The 22345-nt window shown below is 48.8% G+C and overlaps 1 protein-coding gene across 1 annotated transcript; it reads right to left on the bottom strand.

Moving 5' to 3' along the window:
• Positions 1 to 5709: 5709 nt before the first annotated feature.
• On the bottom strand, positions 5710 to 5922 carry EMWEY_00020140 (hypothetical protein; the record flags this gene model as incomplete). Its single annotated transcript, XM_013480335.1, has 1 exon — positions 5710 to 5922. One exon carries the CDS (start codon positions 5920 to 5922, stop codon positions 5710 to 5712), a length of 213 nt encoding a protein of 70 aa, XP_013335789.1.
• Between the last annotated feature and the right edge of the window lie 16423 nt (positions 5923 to 22345).

Consider the following 22345-nt stretch of genomic DNA (forward strand, 5'->3'; position numbering starts at 1 on the left):
GCTCACCTGAAGACAGGTGCGGCTTGAACTTACTTCATACGGTTGCGCGTAGCGTTAACCCACCAGGGCAAAGGGATGTTGCTATGCACTGCCAAGGTTGCACCGAGTGGTGGGGCCAATGCATATCCTGGCGTTTCACCAAGAAGAATGATCTGATCTGCAGATTTGATGCATCTCTCAGCACCTGATCAGGCTGAATGGGCTCTTTTGTTTTCGGACGCAGGCGAATGATGCTCACATTCTGGGTGCTCGTGCGTGAAATTCATAGAGTTACTGGTGTGGATTGGAAGAGTGTCTGCTGCCCTGGAAGCAGGGCGTAAGTTCACAGACTTGGAAAGTGTTTTGGCTGGTTTACTCTCCTGGTATTTTTGGCCAGAACTAGCTCCGGGTGTCGATTGACGCACGAGCCACTTGACAGAAAGAGCTACTTCTGGCCAACAAGGAAGCAAACGGGCGGTTCAGAGCTTGAAATGGATGGTCGGGTGGCGTTTGCATGCCGCATAGCATGTATGTCCCACTCAACGGAAGCTTCAACGTTATCTCGCTAGCACGCAAGATAAGGAAAGAATGCATCTCCTGGTGCTTCGATATGCGGCTTAGGCTTCAGTGCAGTTGCACAGTTACTGGAAGAAAGAAAAAGCAAAGGAATGGAACCCCATTCGAGCGAACCACACGGATACAGTCTAGTGATTGACTGTGGAGTATGACGCATGAAGGCTATCTTCAGCGGGTGCGTCCTTTGATATCATAACATGTGGAATGCAGGAGTCCTCATTGGCTTGTGTTTATCACCTGCATCCCCAGTGGGGATTGAGTGAAAGCATGCGTAAACCACTTGTCGCGGACGGTATTTGGCCCCCAGAAAGTCCGTCTCTAATAAGGCTCGAGCAATTCTCCGAGGGTTGCCACAGCGTGGAGGTAGGCTGAACGCTGAGACCGATACTCATAATTTGCTGTTGCCCGTGTAAGCAACGCAACTATAAAGAGGCAGCAGCCATCCAGATTTCGCTGCTCAATGTATGCCTAACGGTGAACGCCCCTCGGGGGAACCCCTGTGCAGTGTATGGCATAAATGCGTGTAGGCAGGAGGCCAAGTTCTTGAACTACGCCAGCCTTATTCCTGAGGCCTTCCTAATCGGCTCAGGCAGTACGCCCAATTAGCACTCTTTAGCCTTGTCGTTTCCAGCGGTCTCATCTCAGGGCCAACCTTTCTTAGAGCATGTAACAGCGTCCCCCACACACGGATGGGAAGCTGCTAAAGCAGTGCTGCTGGCAGCAGGATGCAAGACATACCCTAGACAAGTTGTATTGCCACTCGGCCAGTGCCAGAAAGTTTGACACTGTTTTGCCCATTTCTTTCGATTGAGCTTTTAGGTTGTATTTTCCCTACTCGAGTGTTTCGCTACATTGGCGGACAAAGCTTGTGTGTGGATGCAGTCACGCTCCTGTCACTAAGTGAAGCGGTGTATATTGGAGATATGCTTTTTGTGTAATTTTGGGTGAATCAGACCATTACTGAAACTACGAGAGCTAAGCAGACCCATGTAGTGACTTTATGGCTTCCACATGGGGATGGAGAGAAACATGGCTGAGCTTCCTGTTCTCAACAATTTGGGTAAATGCTGACACTTGCTCAACTCAGAGAGTCCGTTAATCGCAGGCTAACACGTATCAGCTAGTCATCTAATGCAGGTTCGTGGTTTTCGGTTTTGCTGGTCGAACCCAGAAAAGCTGGTGTGGCGTCCGGCTATTAGTTACTGACTACGGGGTAATCCATGGAGAAGGCGGTGCGTTGCTCTATCCATTGGTTTGCACACTACACTCGTGCGAGGCTCATATAATGCTTTTCCGACAATCCTGACGCCCCATCTGCACATCTCCCTGTCTTAATGTTGTGCAGATCCTCATGTATCCGCCTCCAGCAAGTAGGGGGCGAGTGTCACACATACCTTGCTTGAGATTTCCCCTTGCGAGCATGTTGGCCTGCATGCCCCGAATCTGATGTGTGCTGGTTCCCGCGGTTGAGCGGACAACATCATCACAACAGGCTCATCAGCGAGCATCTGCCGGTATAAATTTGGCCCTTTCTGTCAGTATGATGAGGCAGGAATTCAACTGCAGCCTGTTGCAGGTGGCTTCCGCAACGCAATTTGCTTCGGCTGTGGTGCAGTTTGTGGGTCACTGATACCATCAGCTGCTTATTCCGTTATTGCACCGGGACTGACTTCTACGATGAAGGTAGTTGGCGCTGCGTGCTATTGCAGACAGTCTGGTATAAGCTGTGCTCCAGGTTGGATTTCCGGTGTAGTTGGCCATATCTGGAATGCTTTCCCCGTGGGAGAAGTGGTTTATGCTGCTGGAACCTACGTCAGAATGGCGAGTTTGACCAGTATTTATGCGAGACGCATGCCAGAGAGGAAGGGGTTCTTCATTCCAATGAAAACAAAGAATGCAGCTTACTTTGACCACTTGTCTTTGAGCTGGTCTCTCCAGCTTTGCGTGTAGTCAACAGGAAGCAATGCGCAAGTCTTCAGAAGCCCACATCACACTGGTAGTTCTGACTTGACGGGCACTAGGTCAGGAGTAGCTCGCCTAATGCCTGCGTTGATTGTTTTCGCGTAGCGGAACCTTCCCTTGGTGTGTACGCGGCACGCCCAGTTTGGTTTGACTACCCTTTTGACATGCTCCCTCCTCGGCATTGACGAAGCCATGAATTTTCCTTGTTGGACATTCAACGGATGATTTTTGACCTTACAGAGAGTAAGTGCAACCTGCATCTAGTTAGATGTTCTATAGGGGGCAGGTGGTTCAGATGGTGGATCAGGCTGACTGCCTTAGCTGGATCATGAGATTCCTCAGTTTTCGCATTGCTGTTGTTATCAGAAAAGTAATGGTTGAGAGTAAATGAGATGCTCCTCGAGTGTTTTGCCGACCGGTGTGGTTGTTCATGGTCTGGCGTCTGTCCTACTCCTCAAACGTTATACCCTTAATCTCGTTGCTGCAGGAAGTGAGCCACTTTGCAGAGAACTACAACCATGTCTATGCGTCAGGCTGTTGGATATTATCTCCAGTTACAATGAATTCACAAGCTGAATCGTATGCGACTTAGACAAGGCACGGTGGCAGTGCCGTAAAGTTGTACCGATTTCGCTGGTCTAAAAAAATTACGGTTCCCAGAATTTCCGGGGATTGCTCGTAAATGGCCATTGCTAATCCAGAAGGTGCGGAAGCAGGAATTTGCTTTAATGTAGTCTAGTGCGGATTGCAACCGCGGCTAAACAACAGAATGCTTCAAGGCAGCAAAGATGCGATGCAGCAAAGCTGCGATGCAGCAAAGCTGCGATGGAAGTGGAAAAGAATCGATTTCCACCGCTAAAGATAGTTATGCGTTCGGTGTGGGAAGCCTAAGACAAGCTGCAAGGACATCATGCAGCTACTGGATGATGCTTGCTTCAGCTACTATGCATTTCTACTCCCTTAGATCGTGCGGTTCTACACACGTCACAAGTGTATCGCGCATTCTGCGTATGCATCTGTTTTCAGATAGAGACGGGGATACGACCATTTGCCTCATCCCAGTAAACACAATGTAGATTCACTTCTCGTATGCAACCAACGCCGAAGGTTGGATGCGGCATAAGCACAGCAAAAATATACCAGCTAGCCGCGCTGAGAGTATAAGAAGACCACGTGGCTGTTGATTGAAATACTGCCAGGCATTTCACGTGTGATGTGGATCGCCTGTCTGTGAAGATGTGAAGTTGGAAACCTCGTACCTGCTTACCAGCGAGTTCGGCTTCGCACCAGTCTGTTTCAGCAGACTACCAGGATGGCTAGTTTGGATTGCTGTTACTGGACAGAAAACCGGTTATTAGCAAGCATTGAGCAATCTAAAAGAGGTGTTGAAGCTACTGATCCTTGCTTGTCTTTAGCTTTATCAGCTTTAAACTCACCTTTTGTGAGTGTACATCAATTGGTTGTTCGTTCAAATGTATGGTCCCACTTTTTAACAGGAGGTGCGTTCCCGCGGGAACGTGCACAACCATTTAATGTGACTGTGGATCTAATGCGCTTCTTGAGCTTCTCATCTGGCATCTTGGAATTTGGGCGCTGGGAGTCGACCTGTATAAGGTCCCGGACGGCATGCCCTGCCGTTGCTGATGACAAATTTCCCCTAAGTCCTCCTTGATTGGTATGAGTTCCTGTGCATTGACTGAAGGGAAAGTCGTCAGTCGTTTCGACTGCTGCCAGAAAATCCCTAAATTATTGCAATTCGAAAGCAAACAGGAAGTGCGCGTTGATTCCAACGCAATTAGAGTGTTGCAAATACAACTTACTCCAGTGGATACGCTTTCATTTAGGCTCGAGCGCGCATGAGCACGTTACGTGACTACACCTTTGCCGCGTAGACACTGCTTTAGTCATCCAGACGACGGCCCTCAACAGTTGGGACACTCTGCGTTTTTAGAGAGTCCGTTTGCTTTTACATTGAGGCGTACCCATTAACGCCTCCGTGTAGTCTGTATTTTGAATGCCGTTTATTCTATGCAGTGCGAGACGCTCCTCAACGTTTATCGTCAACTGATACTGTCTCACGGCGTCGTCTGCAAGCCTGGGTTCATTACAGTTGCAGCACGCTTGCCCCGGGATTCGCCTACTTACTACCGGTTTATCCCACTTAATGGATGACGCAGGAAGTGAGTTTGCTAGAGATGCTTACTGTTTGGGGGAATGCATTTCAGTGCGTTTACACATCAATCTTTGGGCGAATGCGCTGTTTCGAAGCTCGTGAAGGGGGAGTAGGGCACTGTGTTTTGGACTGCGACATTGGAACAGGCGTGCATTGACGGAATGCTCTTTTTGCTTGAGTTCTTGTCCACAGTCAGTGCGTTGTGCATCTTGCTTTGGCTCAATTCGTGTCTCCACCTTTTGGCAGTTATATCATCGTTTCCCGGGATTACCACCAGGATGTGTGGCAGAGGGGCAGGCGACACAGTTGGAAGTCCTGCTTAGCTGGGCCCGGATCAGTGTTGGGCCCGGATCACCAAACTGTGCTTACAGCTTGTGAGTCGCAGGCTTGAGCATATTGCATGTTCTAGTTTGCCGTCGAAAAGGGCGAAAATGGGGGATTACCTGCGGTATTGTGGTTGGTTTTGCTGGCAGCTGACGGATAAAATAGTACCACGACTTCCGGTCCTCTACCGCAATGAACCCGGGGTCTGGTGTGGTCGCTCAAATACCCAGAACGTTAGTCTCTTGCTGCCCTGCAACGCGTTTCTAGGGGTGGGTGGCAAGACACGTCATGATGGCAACTTCGCACTGAGTCTTGCATACTCTAAATGCACCAGACTGGATACTTTCTAGTGGCTTGGTATAAAGCTGGACGTGCAGGATAGCTGGGCTTATTTGGTTGTTTTCAACGTATGATTTGGAACAGGAGGTTAGTTTTCGTTCGATACCTCGCATTGCAGTTATATATATGCCAGAACGATTTGTTTGCACCAGCCCACTGTCTTTGGAGACCCTGCGATGCATCTGCGCTCGCTTTAAGAGGCATCATCTCAATTTTAGCGAGTGGGTTTTAGTGTCAACATATGCATATTACAACTAGATTGATAACTGCCGTTGGCTGTTCGGATTGTTTACCTTCCAGTCTGTTCACAGGAGACTTTGAATAAGATTGCCGATCGCATTGTTCGGCATCAGCGACTATGTTGGCTTCCAAGGGATCAGCTCCCGCTGATCAGGTTGAGAACCGTTCAGCGCCAGCTGAAAGTGTGATGGGACGCTGATCGTGTAGCAGCGTTGCTCTGAGTCGTCAGGATATAACATAGCCGTGGGATCCACCAACGTTGTGGCCCCCTTCTTGGATATTCTTCCTCTTCGTCTTGTGTAGGTCAAGCAATTTTCGAGCAGCGCCATTTTGGGTGCTTACTCGCTGTTCATGCTTTAGGCGTACGCTGGGGAGTGGTCAACGGAAAATGTCACTAGGTCGTGCTGGCTGATGTAGCTGGTTACATTTGTAGTTCCTTCTGTCCTCGTTCTGCAAGTGTGATTGGTTGGAAGCCTGATACCTTTGAAAGACCTACTTCCAGTCCTAAGATCTGCTTCCGAATACCTGGCTATACCGTAAGCAGGACGTCCTTGAAGGATGTGCGTCCCCTTCTCTGTTCTCCTGTGTGCCCCGGAGAGTGAAATCGAGAGGGGAACATTTGCCAGGGAGGAGTGGCCATGGATCATATTACGGCCCGCTTAAATTGTTTTCTGTTTGGCTATATATGAGAGCGGCCCCTGTAGGTGAATGCAAAACAGTTAAATTAGTGAGGCTTCACAATCGGTCTGGAGAGTCTGGTTCTGAAGAAAGCAACTCAAATGAAGAGAACGCTTGTAGAGGTAGTTCCCCCACCAAGGTCCCTGAGGTGGCAGCAATCAACCGTGGGCCCCTGTAGCATTATGTGGGACAGAACGTGCGTTGCATGCGTTATACAGGTAGGGATATCTCCAAAATACACTAGATTTCATTCATGGTAGCACCTACATCTCTCTGGAGGAATTTGTCCAGAGACTGGGGGTGAGGTATTTGCTATGACCAGGAAGTGCGCCATCCTGTGGGATCATTCGTTGGTGCGGCTGTTGCGGTCTTGTTATGTTTATGCTTTTCTGACAAGAGGCTAGTTCGCGATTTCCCGCTGCAGACTGAGATCACTGCATTCAGGGATCCTCAACGTGGAGAAGCCAGGTTCCGTCAGTAGTACTTTTAAAAGCTCACTGTGCCTGGGCTGTCTCTTGGCTTGTACATGTGTTGTTGAAGGTGGTACGGTGCTAAAATGAGCGTTCATGCCCCGATTGAGGTTAGCTTTTACTTGTTAACATAGGGATTGTGCTGGTACAGGCAAGCAGAACTTCCTGCATGGAGAATAGTGTGGGGAGAGAATAAATGCAAGCCCAGAGGCAATTTGTGAGCGAGCGTGTGCCAGCTTAATACTCAATGTTGCTCCTGGAAATAGCTGCATGAGCAATTTCACGTTTCCGTTGGGCCGTTCATCGTTTGAAGAAATGCCACCACTGTCTCTTTGGACGACAAACAATTACCGCCCGCCTCATTTGCCTGAGATGGCGGCATAGAACCCTAATGACTGTAAAAGGAAACAATACTTACCCAACGGCGGCTTGCGTGCGCGCTTTGGGTAGCAGCTGAAGCACCCTGTTTCAGTCGATGACATTCACTGACCGGTAGATTTTGTTGCACAGGCAACGTGAAAGCAAAATTGTGGAACGCCTTCCTCCTAGTACTCTTCGGACATGCTATGGGATCAGGAAGTCCGTTTATCTGCTACTAGTTCGCATTTCCGTGGGTAGCGTTCGTTTATGTGAAACATCGCTAGATTGGAAAACAGCAGAAATGGCCGGCCCTGGCAAGCCTGGCTGACAGCGGGGTTTTCGGCGCCCATTCCTTCGATAATGCATGACCCTGTAGGTGCGTCACGCTTGGCATAGGAGGTGCGTGCACGGAGCGGTCCAGTATGTCAAATGGCATCACATAAACCACTAGTCAACGCGTCACATGATGTACCACAACGAATTGGAATAGGTTGGATTGGTTGCACACAGCTGGAAACGTTTGTTGCTCCTCTTACCGGGGCAGGGCATTCAAAGGAAATAACTGCTAATGGATCAAAAGCGCTTTACTTTGCGTTAGAAGGTAAGGCTGGAGGTCACGTCGTCCCAGAGCCTGGCTCTAAAAGAAACGCATTTCGCTGATGGCTGCCTACTGGGACCTCAACATCTTCGACGCTTGGCTTTGCTTAGCATCGAAAGAAGCCGAAAATATGCAGCTTACTATAATCCTTGAGCAATTCCTACCGTTGCCTTGCCTTGGTCGGTGAAGGAATTAATTGGCCACAGGAAGAAACGGAAGGCCCTTGAAGCAAGTGTTGTTATCCGCGGGTCCGGGTATGATGCAGATAGTGCGTAGGATGCTTCAGCAACCAACCAGGTTACGGCGTCAGCAACTCTGAGACGTCCAACACACAACAGATAAACTTGGAGAAGCTAATGGATGGGCTTCGACAGAGTTAGCGCAGTGGCTTAAAGGTAGTCAGGCTGAAGCTAGCTCCCTGACTGTATTATCTCTGCGAAGTCCGTCACCTGCTTTTCTCAAGAAAGTATGCAAATTATTCTTGGTTAAGCATAGTTGGCCTCCCAACTTTGTTCACTTGGGTCGTCAATGCACCCTGGGACTTGAACATTCTGAGCTACTGGTAGAGGGAGTGGCTCATTTTTTTGGCGGCGATGCTTGTGGTATTTTGTTTTTGAGCAGGCAGTATGTGGAAATAGTTTAGCCTCACCAGATGCATGTTGAATTCGCTGCAATGTGGAGCCAGATGCGAACGGTATTATCAATGCTGCTGTGAGCACATACGTGCCCAGCCAACTGACGTTTCGTCAGCAGCTTGCGGACATGGGAGAGAGACATGCTGATTGATTCCAATGCAAAGTCTCTGTCTAGCACACTGAAGTTTCTTCATGGATGTGGCGTAAATTATTTCCTTCCGCATGGCATGTGTTTCTTTCTGAGCCATTAGTGCGATCATTCAGTTCCATTTTTGTTTGTACAGTGCTGGAGTAAGAATGCCCTTTTGAACAGTGAACGCATGAATCAAGAACCAGTCACAATCCCTGTTGTTGTTAGTGCTTGCTTGCAGCTTGCTGAGGCTGCATCTTGTTCGAAGTCTCTGAGTTGTGTTCCAGAAAATGGAACGCTGACGCGCATACCTGTTGTCATGTTTATAGCTTCCGCAGCTTGCAGTGGACGTATGAGGCATCCTACCTCCCATCTTCTTCGCTCGACTTTTGCATGGCGGAGAAGCGTTGTAGATCCTCCAGCTTGATTTTACTGCTAATAACGTGCAAAATAGTGACTTCATACTAGATGCATCTTGTGTGTAGTACCGAATGTAGTAGGCCCATCTCAACAGATTAGCAGCCATGCGCAGTAATTGCCAGTCGTTGGTCTGCCGCATTGTGACTGTGATGCTGTTGCCACGGGTGTTGCATCAAAGCCGGCGTCCGTGCGAAGGTATAGCTGTGCACTCCATGGGCTCCGCTACACGTGATGTGCGTCCTGCCGCTGAACGTAGGTCGGCTTAGCATGCCGGCAGTCTGCCGGAGTAGGCTAATATCAGTGAACTTGGCCCACTCCGGCATACAGTGGGCCTGAAGACAGCTCCGTTTCTTGGACAAGAATAATGGGGGCTAGATCTAGTTATGTTCAATATCAACTGGTGACAATCCAGTGAAACTTGTTCTCTGCTTAGGACTGTGCGATGCTGATCCACAGGCCCTACCATTGGTTAGCTTGAAAACATTATTTGCCGCATGCTGAGCAGCAAACACTGTATTTGGATATGAACATTTCAGGTTAACGGTTAATGAGTTCCCTTCCAACCCTTTCCCCCCTGGCACCCCTTTTCCCCCCACTCCACGTGCGGATATTGAAGCACTAGGTGGCCCATTTGCCAGATGGTATGTTTCGCGTTTTAAATACTTCCAGTGCACGTCATGTGGCACATGTGCGGAGGCATCAGCCTCTTCTCTGGTGGCCAGTGGTGGATGATCCTGAGGTTTCGACGCTTCCACTGCAACTGGTGCTGCACAGAACACGATGCAGCAACATATATTGGGAGTATTGGGGGCTTGGGAGGCTACGTTCGCTGCCCAGTGCGTGTTGTTTTGTACAGAAAGTAGGCTCTCAAATTAAACTAGCCAGATGAGCATGAAATTGGTGCTGGCATGGCACGCTTGCGTCTGCGAAGCTTATCTGCAGTCCGGCTGTGCATTCCGCCTCAATGTGTGGAGCGCTCACTTGTGTGGTGAGTTCTTTGACAGCCTATGATGAAGGTGATTCTGATGAAGGTGATTCTATGGTGTTGTCATGTCTCCCTTAGCACCTGGTGCTGCACAAAATATCAAGCATCGCCTTTTATTGGGAGTGTTTGGGGCTTGGGGGCTACCTTCGCTGCCCAGTGCACGTTGCTGTGTACAGGAAGTAGGCTTCCAAATTTAACCAGCCATATGAGCATGAAATTGTAGCTGACATGGTACATTTGCGCATGCGAAAGTTATCTGCAGTCCGGCTGTCCATTCCACTGAAATTTGTGGATGCAGCGCCTCTTATTGAGTGTACTTGTTGCTAGGTACTGCCGCTGCCCAGTGCGTGATGCTGTGCACAGAAAGTAGGCTCTGAAGTTTAACCAGCCATACGGGCATATGGTCGTAGCTGGCATGGCAAATATGCGTCTGCGAAATTTACCTGCAGTCCGCCTGTGCATTCCACCGAAATATGTGGAGTGCCCACTTGCTCGATGTCAGTGGCCCCGTCCATTACACGATAAATAGAACAGGAGGAAAGAAAGGTGCCTCACATAGTCGGGGTATGCGCCGTTTAAGCGTCTGTCTTCGCTGGGGTGTTAAGTCTTTCCCGAAAGAGCAGTAGACCTCACTCTGGTACAGCTCTCGATTGAAGCTGCCCCTTGAACGTCTTTGAAATATTCATTTCTGATGTTTCAATGGCTTTTCGGTCCATTGGTTTAGGTTATGGGATGGGTCGGGAACGCTTGCACTGCAGTCCTTTGTCTGCAGTTGTGGATGTGTTTGCATAAGAAGCAGGCCGTTTGTGCAAGCTGATAACTTATTGCACAAGAACGCGCCTGAAGTGTGGTGCATTCATATATAATTGCGCTGCGTGTGGATTTGGTTCGTTGCGTTGGTTGTCTACAAGGCCACTCGTCAAGGTTTAAACGGTGACTGACCATCCTAATTGTAAGTAACAATGGTAGCATGGTTCCATTACCTCTAGTCCGTCGGACCCTTCTGATAAATCGACTCATCCACGTCACGCATTTACCCCATGCATAACTAGTGACTACACACTGAAAATTTGGTTAGTTTGATGGCTTGCCTTGACCGTCATCTTGTGCGGTGTAAACAGCGTCTTTTCAGCTATGCTGCAGAGGGTTCACGAATTTTTCTGTATGGAGTCATTGATTGGCAAAAGCCGCAGGGCCGCAAGCTCTCGAGAGTCAGGGGGCTTGAGCTTGCTTTCGTTTTGTGTTTCGGATTTTCGCCGTAGATTCAGGGTGTGCGTTTTCCATATAGAATGTGGGGGCATGATTGCATGCCGTTGTTTCGCTGTGCACGGGTATGATGTTGGCGTGAAATGTGTTGATGCTTGATAACAACAAGCCAGTCAACGAGGGTGCTCAGGCGTCTCAAAGGTAATTGAATTATATGCTGTCTCTGGTTTCTTTTCTCACAATCGGGATGGTCTGCATGGCAGCGAATAGTAGTACAGCTGCACCAGCGGTCGGCTGTTTCGCTTCCATGTACTCTAGCGCACTTGGGTTTTGCATTATCTCGGTAGCTTGAAGTTGTCTTTAAGCGTTAGCAATATATCGAATGCATTGGAAATGCTGTTTGCACTGGTACTATGTTTGGAGGTGCCGAATGATGCAGTTGTTTGCCGTCTCGCTGCACGTGAGGAATTGGGTCTGGGTCCCCAGAAGGTTCCATTGTGCATATCGACACTGGTGGCATCGAAACAGCCCGTATGCTGCACTAGAGTGTTGCAGCTGCCATCGTGCACACAGCTTCAGGTTACAGGCGAAGGTGACTGCGTTCGTGTTTGCAGCCGACTTCTGACGGAGAAACTTGATTTTCTTTTGTCTGTTGCCTTGTTTGAGTTTGGCGTGCTTTGTTGAAGGAAGTGCACACCTTTTCTGGGACTGTCGAAGGGGAAGGCAAACCATTGAGGAGCCGTGTATCTGCATGAAACATACTGTACAGGAGTTGCTGGTTGTTTCGCCCCCATGTACTCTAGGGGATATTTTTGAGACCCCCTCATTCTAGCGGTGGGATGTGTGTGGCGGTGCAGCTGAGTGCCCGAGACGTATTATTTCCTTGTCCTTGCAGGAAACCCGCTGAACATCAAACGTCGTGCTGCTGCAAAACGATGGACACGACAGAACAATGGCACTATTACGCCCCTCCATGTGGAACTGGATGGGCGTGAATTTCGAGCGGTAAACGCTACATTTTGCACTTTTGTACATTCGTTGACTTGTCCAGATGCCGAAGGTATAGGCTGCTCCTCCCTCAGGAAGTCCGTTTTATTTCGTATCAAATATGTAGGGGAGGAAACGGCGCGCTCATCTATTGCTGTGCAGTGAGCTGCAAAATTGTTTTTTTGTCCGCGAGGTTCTCTGTCCTAAAAAACGTGGTGATTGGCGTTTAACCAGCTGGATTCGCTACTCCCCTATTGGCCACTAAATCAGACGTACTCATCTGCGCACATTCCGAATACAGACTTTATTAGGGGGTTCCGCATAATCAGCGTAGGCTCGTAGACCCATGCATCTGTTGTGTTTGGTATATGCTTCTGGCTATCTAGTTTTGAAACGGTGCGAATGCTAAGGCTAGACGCCTTTTCCAAGTCACCAGGCAAGTGAAAGGAACGAATGTTTAGTTTGTATTTACCAGAATGATACAGTAAAAACAGGACACAACACAGCTATACCTCCTGCGGCTCCATTGCAGGCGGAGATTAATTTTTGTGCATGCCGAGTGGCAACACATGCATTTTTTTCGCGAATTTTCAGCTCGATTAGGCGAAGGTGCTTCAAGAGTACGAGCTGCTGCTCCCTCAGGAAGTCCGTTTTATTGCGTGCAATTCTTGGGAGGAAATGGCGTTGCTGCCCATCCCTGTGACTATCCGTCCAAAAATGTTATTTCTTTCTAGCTTGAGGTCTGCCGTTGCAGAAACCTGGCAGACTGGCATTCCAGTTCGCGTTTTTCTCTGGCAGAATTTACGATGGCACAGGTACAGTTGGGTAATTCACATGGGAACGGTAGAACATGGTCGCAACGTACATGTTTATATTTATATTAGATAGTAGCCGGTCCTTTTTAGTCAGTAACATCGACTGGGCGTATAGTTCTTGCAAATTGCCCGCGGTTGCGGTTCTCGTCGTACCAACTGCTAATGGTCTCAGTCACACCCCTAACGTTGGCTACACCCTCATTGTTTGCATGTTTGTTGGGCACTGTAGGCCAAGAAGACCGTTACAGCTGACAGCGCGCTCAGTTGAGACAGAGCGCATGCGGCTTCGCCAAGGTTGCTTATGAGAATTTGTCTAGGGTGCACGCGGCAGAAAGTGCGCTACTTTGCAAAATTTAGCGATTTCAAGGACACATACTTGTTGTATAGATTTGGAATACGGAATGGAATGTATAGGTTGTGGTGTTTGTTCAGACTCATGCGGCAAAGGATAACTACATTCGCGGTCCGCGTGGAACAACCTTGTTTTCCCATACTGCACAGAAAGTAGGATTCCAAGAAACTTTTTGCAGTGGCCAACCAGGGTGAAACAGCGTGGGCTGCAATTGTCACTTGGAGCATACCATCCTATTTTGTGTGTCCGATTCTTTTTCTTCGCTTAGGTTGTGTAAATAGCACAGTATACAGTACACAAAGTCTACTCTCCAGCCCCTTTGTGGGAACAGTATGAGCGTCGTACTGATTGTGGTAGTGGATGTGGCGCCATACCTTGTGAAGACTTGCCTTGCTTCAGAAGAGGATTGCAGACCTCAGAACTGCACGGTTGTGGTCCTCTGCAGGAAGTATGCAGTGTTATCTATCAAGAGGGACGTGGAGACGCTGTGTTAATATCTCCACATTGCATAGCTTGTAGACTAGGCTAAGAGCTCATTAGGCGCATCCATTGATGTACGTCGATGAAGGCAGGGGCTTGTTGTCCCGGAAAGTATAAGGCCTGTTTGCTGGTAGAAGTCAGCCTGTCAACGTGGCGCGAATCCACGACTAGATGCCGCATAATGCCATTGTCGCAGTTGGAATGTGAATGATATACAGAACTGGAAGCGGACAACCTGGCACGTTTTACCACTCGTTACTAAAGGTAACTTTACTCTTCCCAGCTTGTTCGTTCTTCACTATTAGCGTTGTGCTCATGTGTGTATATCTTCTTTCATCCGATGCAGTCACACATTTAGCCAGTGAAGGCACACTCTTGATTATCGCAGCAGCTAGGACTGTCATTGCTTCGTTGCCCTGGTCCAGTTCGTTTGCTATGCTGTCCTGCTCGAATTCAGTTGGTCCTATTCCTTGCTGACTGTTCGCTGATGGCTCTTCTCCGCACAGCAAGTGTGCCAGGTCAAGAGCGAAAAGCGATGCTTGTTTGGAACTACCATCAAATTAGATGAGCTGAGTATATCGCCCAATCTGTCTATAGACACTAGTTGTCGCTCAGCAGCCGTCAGAGGGAAATCTTCTGAGAGTACGAAGAACGAGGTGCAGGACGTGAGGTCTGACACTCAGCTCCGGCTATGCTTGCACACGCACGATGCATTTTGTTTCGCCTGCACGATGCGGTTAACTTCAGAGGTAGTTGCAGATTTTGCCTTGCTTGCCAAGATCAGACGTTGCCTCTCCGTAGGCACCATGCTTGCACTGTCTTTTGTGTGTATTGCACAATATCTGTGCATGATAGAGATGCGCGTGGATCTGAAGTTAGCGCCGAAACAGTGTCTTGAACTGTATGACGGAGGCGCCGTTCGCCATGTGCAATACCATGTGTTTGTAGAAATGCATGCTGTGAGCATAGACGGTGTGTTCCTTGAGTTGTTCGTAACGACCTTGTATATGGATCGATGCGGGTGACTTCAGAGGTAGTTGCAGATTTTGTCTTGCTTCCCAAGATCATACGTTGCCTCTCAGTAGGCACCATGCTTGCACTGTCTTTTGTGTGTATTGCGCAATATCTGTGCATGATAGCGATGCGCATGGATCTGAAGTTAGCGCCGAAACAGTGTCTTGAACTGTATGACGGAGGCGCCGTTCGCCATGTGCAACATCATGTGTTTGTAGAAATGCATGCGGAATAAGGGCTGTCCACCTGAGGTATTGCGCAGCGTGCTTTGCGGACTCGCCTCACTTGCATGCCGGCGTTTAATGCCTTTCTCCTCCAACCACCATATCATACTTTGCGTGAGCGGGGTCTGCTCATGAATGGCTACCATCGCATATCAAAGGAAGTGAGGCTTTTTTTCCCGGGAAGGGACGAACTTCACCTTGGCAAGCACTGTCGCTCGCCATACGGTGTGATGCGAATGCACAGTCTGCAAAGTATTGTTAAGATGGTACATCGAACCAACGGTTCTATCAGAGAGTATGCTTTTAGGGTACTTATGCTCGTTACCTTTCCGTATCTCACCAAAGCAAAACAGCAGCGGCAGGACGTGTGCATATTTGTAACTGCTCACAGTGTGTTTGCGCGGTGTGGAGCCTACCTGTATGCACATTTGCCAGTCTTAGACGAAGCAGTGGCGGGGCAATCCTGGAACATCCCCGGAAGGCCACGTACGTAGTGGTGTCTGCATTTTTCTGTTAGTTTGCTGACGTATGAATCCACGTAATTTGACATTGAAAAGGCTTTGTCCTGACACCAGTTTCTCACGGTTGGCGCTAGGCCAGGCACAACTGCTGCTATGGTAGGTATCATTGTTCCCATAATCCCTTCCAATACATTTAGAGTTCTTTTTAAGCCGTTCATCGGCGCTTGACATAGCAATATGCTGATAGTGTCCCCATATCATTCGTATTTTCTGCTGGCACTTTTGGGAGAACGTCCTGCGAGTTTTGATGTTGCTACGGTGGGCTGGGTCGGCATGGCACCTGAATTCAGCAACGAAACTCTTCATACACATGTCCGCAGGAAGTTCGTTGTAAAACGCTTCTGTCACAGTAGTTATGCCTAGGGTTTGGGGTGTATGATGGTCTCTGTCTCCTGTATTTGCATGGTGCTACTGCCCTTGATGCTGAATAGGCTGCCAATTTGGCTCCAAACAGCACGCTATCCAGATCCACGAGTGCTCAAATGAATTACACAGAACTTTCTTATTGCTGTCTGCGGTACCATGATTACACTTCGCCAGTCGGGGACCGACATATGGTCTACAACTGCAGCTTTGTACTCAGCTCGGGTCTCCTCTTACTAGGAAGTGAGTCTGCGTATAAGCTTACTAGAAGAAGGCTATAAAAGTACCCCATGCATGGGCTGCGGACTTCGAGATTCAGATGATCGCCGTGGCCTCCGTGCAAATGCTGACACAATTGCCAGCTCGTAAGCTACACCAACGACGTACACCTGGGGTAGATCCAGTAGTTTTCGTTTCGTTTTTGTACTACGGGAGGCGCATCCTAGGCTAGGGTGAAGGTCGCAACCAGTCGACTCGCTGGGAGCAGCAGAAACCGCCGATGCTTCTTGCAGAAACATTCCTCGGGTCGCTGACACCGGATAAACATCAGATGGGAACTGGCGGGTGTGAGTGTGTTGCATCTCAGGTGCACAAGTCTAGCAGGGCAGTAGCCGTGCTGCCAGGTGGCCAGTATTTCCCGCATTGTCTAGCGCATAAGGAGCTAAAGCCAAATACGATTTTGCGAACAGTTTTTGCTACACGCGCTTCAATGTTACCGGCGCTGATGAGTCACTTCTAGAAGCATGGCAACTGGCTATTTATCCCTACCGGCAACAAGGTGGTAAGCGCCAGACACCATCCCCTGCTGGTGGGTCTATGCTTGTAGGAGGTGTTGAATGCTATGTGTGGTATAACATCAATTTCCCCCACTTACTTCCGTGTCTGCCGGAAGCTCAGTCCTACATTGCAGATAGCTTCCTATTATTTATTTTTACCACCTATGCAAGAGCATTCAAATTTGATGAAGATATGTATATTCGATGTTGGGTTCGAAGTTCCTCGTTTGTCGCCCGGCGAGCAAGCGCGCTGCTCGCTACAAAGATTGCATCTCTCCACTGTATGTATTACAACAAATACAAGGCTGTTCGTCCTGCCTGACCGCCCGGTCCAGTCTAGCGTACGAGTGGATACATGTGGTCAACTGACTCACTTGAGTGCCGAGTGACTTCTGGCCTCCTGTCCAAACACCCAGTGCAGCCAGACCTGCACTCGGGCCCTTCGCGCTACAGAGAGTAGGCCATTTAAATGCAGTATGCACATTTCTTCCCTCGTGTCATGGAACTACAGAATTTTGCCTCACTAGACTTTAGCAAGACATTTGCTGCGGTGAACAATTCCTCTGAGCGCAAATGTAGGGTTTACAAACACTGCAGATGCCGTGCGCGCGCGTCAAGCTCATCTAAAGCCATTATTCACTCTTTTCAAGGCTAGTATATCTGTGTGTTGCCTGTGAAAGAATATTTGGACTTAGCTTGTGCGTTGCCCTCAAGCCCTCTCATGGTTTGAAAATAATGTTGCCAAGTGACCTCCGCAGTCACTCGGGAAGCACTTATTACTCACAACAGAAATGCATTCCTGAGGTTTGCACTCGCAATAGTGGCTAGTGTACCTGAGCGACCTCTGTGTGGTTGTGCGGCCTTCTTTACACTGTTAACTAAGTGGCAGAGTCCATGCAACATTTTTGCTCTTCCTAACTGTTGTACGGCTAGCATCCTTCACCGGGGCTGACGACATGAGTGCGACTTTGGCCTCTCCGGGTGAGTTCGACAGTGTAAGTACATATATAGAGATTAACTCACTTTGTGTCGACTGTCCAACGCGCGCAGAAAGTCCGTCTAAATCATTATTTGGAACGGTCTCGAGACAGATTCAGGGTGCCCTGTCACGCTCCTAAGGCGACGGTTGCATGTTTCTATACTTTTCGATGCCATGCGCACCTTGTTGAAATGTTAATTCATTCAATCAACTAGTGCTTTTAGGTATTCCTGCTGATTAACGACAGAGCTCCTCCACAAAATAAAGACAAGGTATGGCCTAAGACGATAACAGCGTGACTGTCTCTCAAAGGAAGTACGTTTGCAGTTAGCAGCGTCTGCAGTTTTCTAGAATCTTACGGGTAGACGCACCTCTCAGTGGCGTGAGGATATGGCTCTGTATGGTGCTGGCACGTTTAGAGTACACAATGCTGAGGTAGCACGAAAAGTTGGTGGTTCGTGCAATGTGCACCGCCTGAACGTGCGTCGGTAACATGCTGTTGAATGATGGACGAACAAAAGGACAAAGGTTATGTCCAATTAGTGCTATGTGGCGTACAGCTGGTGCGTAGCATCTTATGCATGCTGGCCCTAACACTGATCTCCAGCCAGCAAAGACTGACGGCAGTGTGAGAGTTCCACGTCAATAGGCCTGCACAGTTATCGAGGGGGTCGGTTATTTAACATTGAACATATGGCCGATCCGCTTTGCATGCGCACAAGGAATGAGTTCGCCCGTAATGCATCTTGGCGGAACAACAAGCGGTGAGCACTGATGCCGGACCCAAAGATTGCATTGGATGCGAGAGTCTGCATATTTTGGATCGAGACTCGTGGAATGGCCCAGCTTAGTACATAATTGGATTTGGGAGGAATTAGGTGTTACGCGAAAGCGAATAGGAGCCTCCTCGAATATAATAGCCGTAATTTCCCACTTTGCAGAAAGTCTGTCATGCAGTTTTGGAGGGCTTACAGCAAGCAGCTCAAATGCTCAGCCATCTCTGCTAAATTGTGTAGAACGGGGCTTCCTCTGCTAGTGGCTCCGTAGTGGACGGTTTGTATGGCTGCTGTAGTTGGTAATGCGTATTTGGTTCGAAGAGTAGTTGACTGCTTGCTATGCTTCGCTATGTACTGTCAGAATGTGAGTCGAAGGATCATCTAGAATTCACCTTCACGAATTTCTACAATAAGCCATACTTACCAGTAATCAGTTTGGTTTTCCAGTTGCGTCTTCTGTGGAATATTATAGGATGTAAGTTGTGATGCCGATTTATGTTCCTGTTTCCAAGCCCCAGCCAGGAGCTGCTGAGAAACGCAGTCGTGTTCGTTTGGCACTCTTGCCATCAGGCGACGATTCGCCTTCTTCGCGTTCACTATTCCTCATCGAGTGCGTGGTTCCGTGGGGATTTCTCGTGCTGAAGCTTGTAAGCCATTCAGTGGCATATGCGTCTCGCTGGCTCCTGGGTAGGACTTGGGTGGAAGATTGTTGCACTGCGTGGCAGCATGACTGTTTAAGACAGCTGCGCTTAATACTAATTCCAGTCAGGCTTCCAGTTATAGTAGAGTCCTCCATTTGATTAACCCTCATGGAGTCTAGTTGCGTGGTAGAGTGCAGCTCTGCGAGTTTGATCCATTGTCTGATTTGCCAGCGGGTAAGGGTCTGTCAGCCCGCGAATGTTGGCGAACCACACTTCACTATGCCGAGCAGCAAAAACCTGTGTATGATTGGTAGCAGGAAGCAGTAACTCTCGAACCCCTAGCACGAATCGCCGGGAGGTTCAGTGTAAATCGGAGCCAACATACTACTTGCAGTTCACCCTTGTAGGCACATGGATATCATCTAGCGCTTGAAACGAATAGGCACTTTCGGGTTTCCGTCAGGAAGTAGGTTGACAGCTCAGATGAAGCGAGCAACAACGGGGGCCTGCAAACAGTTCAAAGAACCTTTTTGCATCCGGCAAAGTGTTTCTTCCAAGACGACGGAGCCAAACGCTTTTACAAACCACAAAATGGTCTGCGATGTACTGCACCACGGGGGAAGAGTCCAACTGCTGGCCAGCCGTGCTGCCGTAGCTGCATTCGTTAGGTTGTTAGAAATAAGCTTGCACATGCCGGTGGGAACGTTGACAGAGGAACCTTTCCCCTTTGCAAGATTCCTTTGTGAATGTTTCGCGCGCCATGTGTGGGCCCGATTGCCCCCCCTAAACGCAGATTGTGAGTTTTCGTCTTGTGGGAGATGGTTCAGCGGATCTTCCACCACCTGTATCTGGTTGTTGCATGATGCAGGCACCTGAGAATTGAGTTCCGTTTCCTTCCTCTTACTTCAGTTTGAACGAGGCTAAACAGTTTCAGCCTGGCTTGAGGAAGGCGTGCCCAACCGTTTGTTTCAGTTTTAAATAGTGCGTTACGACAATCACCACAGGTGGTGCGTGCAAGGGGTGTTTGCCACACTTAAGCGAAAGACTATATGGCCTTAACTCACAGTTCTTTCTGTGCCAGCTAGGCTGTACCATGTGCCGGCACCGAAAAGGGAACAAAACCCGCCGATTCAAAGGCAGGACCTTCGCCTTAAAAGACATCTTCCGGCTGGAACTCCGGTGGATGTAGGAAGTATGTCAACATGTGCTAGCTACCCTAAGCCTGCAACCACCGTGCGTGGAGGCTGTGTCATCTGATACCACTTATTTAGCGTGCCTGCTGCTGTGGCGCTTGCAGCAAAACGTGGTGCAGAGCCCTCAGATGGCAGCTATAGTCCCGATTCAAATGTGGATCCCTCTTTGCTCTAGGGAAATTTGGTAGGCAACAGAGAGCCTGGATGACTGTGTTGTGGCTAGGTCGTGAGTCATTTGTCTAATGCCCCTTAAATCCACAGTGACGTAGGCTGCGGAATATCCATGAATGACAGAACTGCATCACCATTTAGAAGCCGCCTTCTAGTAGTCCAAGAATGTCAAAAGTATCAGTCTGCAGAGAGGGTTTGAACGAAATAGATGCTGCCTAGGGTATAGACAGTCGTGCAGTTGCACGACGAGGCAATGTCCAAGACGCACGCCTTTTGTAAGCCCCTCTGGCCAGTGGTGACAGCTTTCACTTGCCAAACTCCACGAGGTGTTTGACTGTGGATGGCACGTCTTGCAGAGGAATTCTTGTTGATCAAATGTATCCGCGAAATCAGACGAGTTTGCATCTAAGCCGCGTTCCTCTCGTGCTACTGCGGAACAGCAAAAGCATTGTGCGGGACCAGAGTGTGCATGTGCTGATGCGCTTGACAGGCATCGTATCGCCTTTCAATAATTAACACCGTAATAGCAGGAGCGGTTTCGACGGCCAGCGTACGCATATGTTAACGGGCCTGACATGAGGCTCTTCAGTTGCTTCGTGAAGCCTTACCATGATTCGCAGCGGAACTGGATTGTTGTGCGCGAAGCAAACAGCTTGGTTTGGGTGCAAATGCTTGTCCTTCAATAGAGAAACTTACCAACGAACTTTCGACTTTCAGGTCGTATGTGACCAGATCCCGGATGCGTCAACTGCTGCAAGAGTGCGAGTGGGCGTCGTGTCCCTATTGATGCATAAGTAGCTGCGTTAAAATTGTAGGAGTGAGCAGAGCAACGGCAGATGTCTGTACTCAGGTGCGGTGAGCACTGTGGGGCACCTGGCAAGCACTCCATACGTAGTTAAGACCAAACCTATTCGATGTTGTTCCAACTGAAACTGATGCAGGAGGTGCGTCTGAATGCTATACTGTTGTATTGTTGTTGCTTCTAAAGGTTACTTTTGTTTCTTCGTTAGTTGCAGTCCAATGCATTGGACCAGCTTGCTAGGTGGCAGCGTCGACAAGAGCGCTCAGCAGTAAAATGGCTTGAAATGTTTCAGTGCCAGGGTGATTCTCCGATATAAAGGTTGTACGTTTTCTCACCAGCCAATTGCAAGGTGAGAAATGTCTAATAACGATTTTTCTTGTAACAAGTGGGCCCTTCAAATCCCCACAGGTGCATTGTTAGCATTTACATGCAATTTCCCGCATGCAGCTAGTACGTTTCAGCCCACGTTTTCTCCTCCACCCCGTTCTCCATTGTGGATGTCGGTGCAATCTGAAACAGTTCTCTCGGAACGGAGCTTTTGCATGGCAGTATTAGGTGAGATTTCGTTGTTCAGGGAAGGCAGCGGGATACCGGCCTAGCATGGTAGACCATTATCCCAGTAATTCAATCGGCCCAGAAAGATGCGTTTTCTGCCTCGGACTGATTTCAAGCTCATCGACGGCCATTGCCACACACTCGCCAAAGCGTATTTTGTTTCGCACCAATTTTAGTTTATTGAATGTGAATGATGGACGACCCACAACAACAGCCCAATTCAGCTTTCAGGAAGGATGTGGGGCCTCGCCACTTGACATTACAGAATCGTGTAGCGTGCACGATTCTGTAATGTCAAGCGGCGAGACCCCACATCCTTCCTGTATCGCTTCTTTCCATGGGCTTCGCGTTTATAGTTTTTGAGCCAATTAGTTGAAGACACCACATATACATACCTCAGCCAGTACGAATCTGAACCCCATCGCCGAATATAGTTCGTTCTTGGGTATTGTCTGTGCAGCGTGACCGGAAGAAGACCCGAATCCGTATTGCTTTATGCACTTCACCTCCTTAAACCAACAAATATGTTAACTAGAACAGGAGGCCAGGCGTACTTACGAATTCACCATGGGGGCAAACCCATATATATATGGTATATATATATATATATATATATATATA

Source organism: Eimeria maxima, genomic scaffold, assembly GCF_000499605.1.
Source record: "Eimeria maxima Weybridge genomic scaffold, Emw_scaff182, whole genome shotgun sequence".
Taxonomy (NCBI): domain Eukaryota; phylum Apicomplexa; class Conoidasida; order Eucoccidiorida; family Eimeriidae; genus Eimeria; species Eimeria maxima.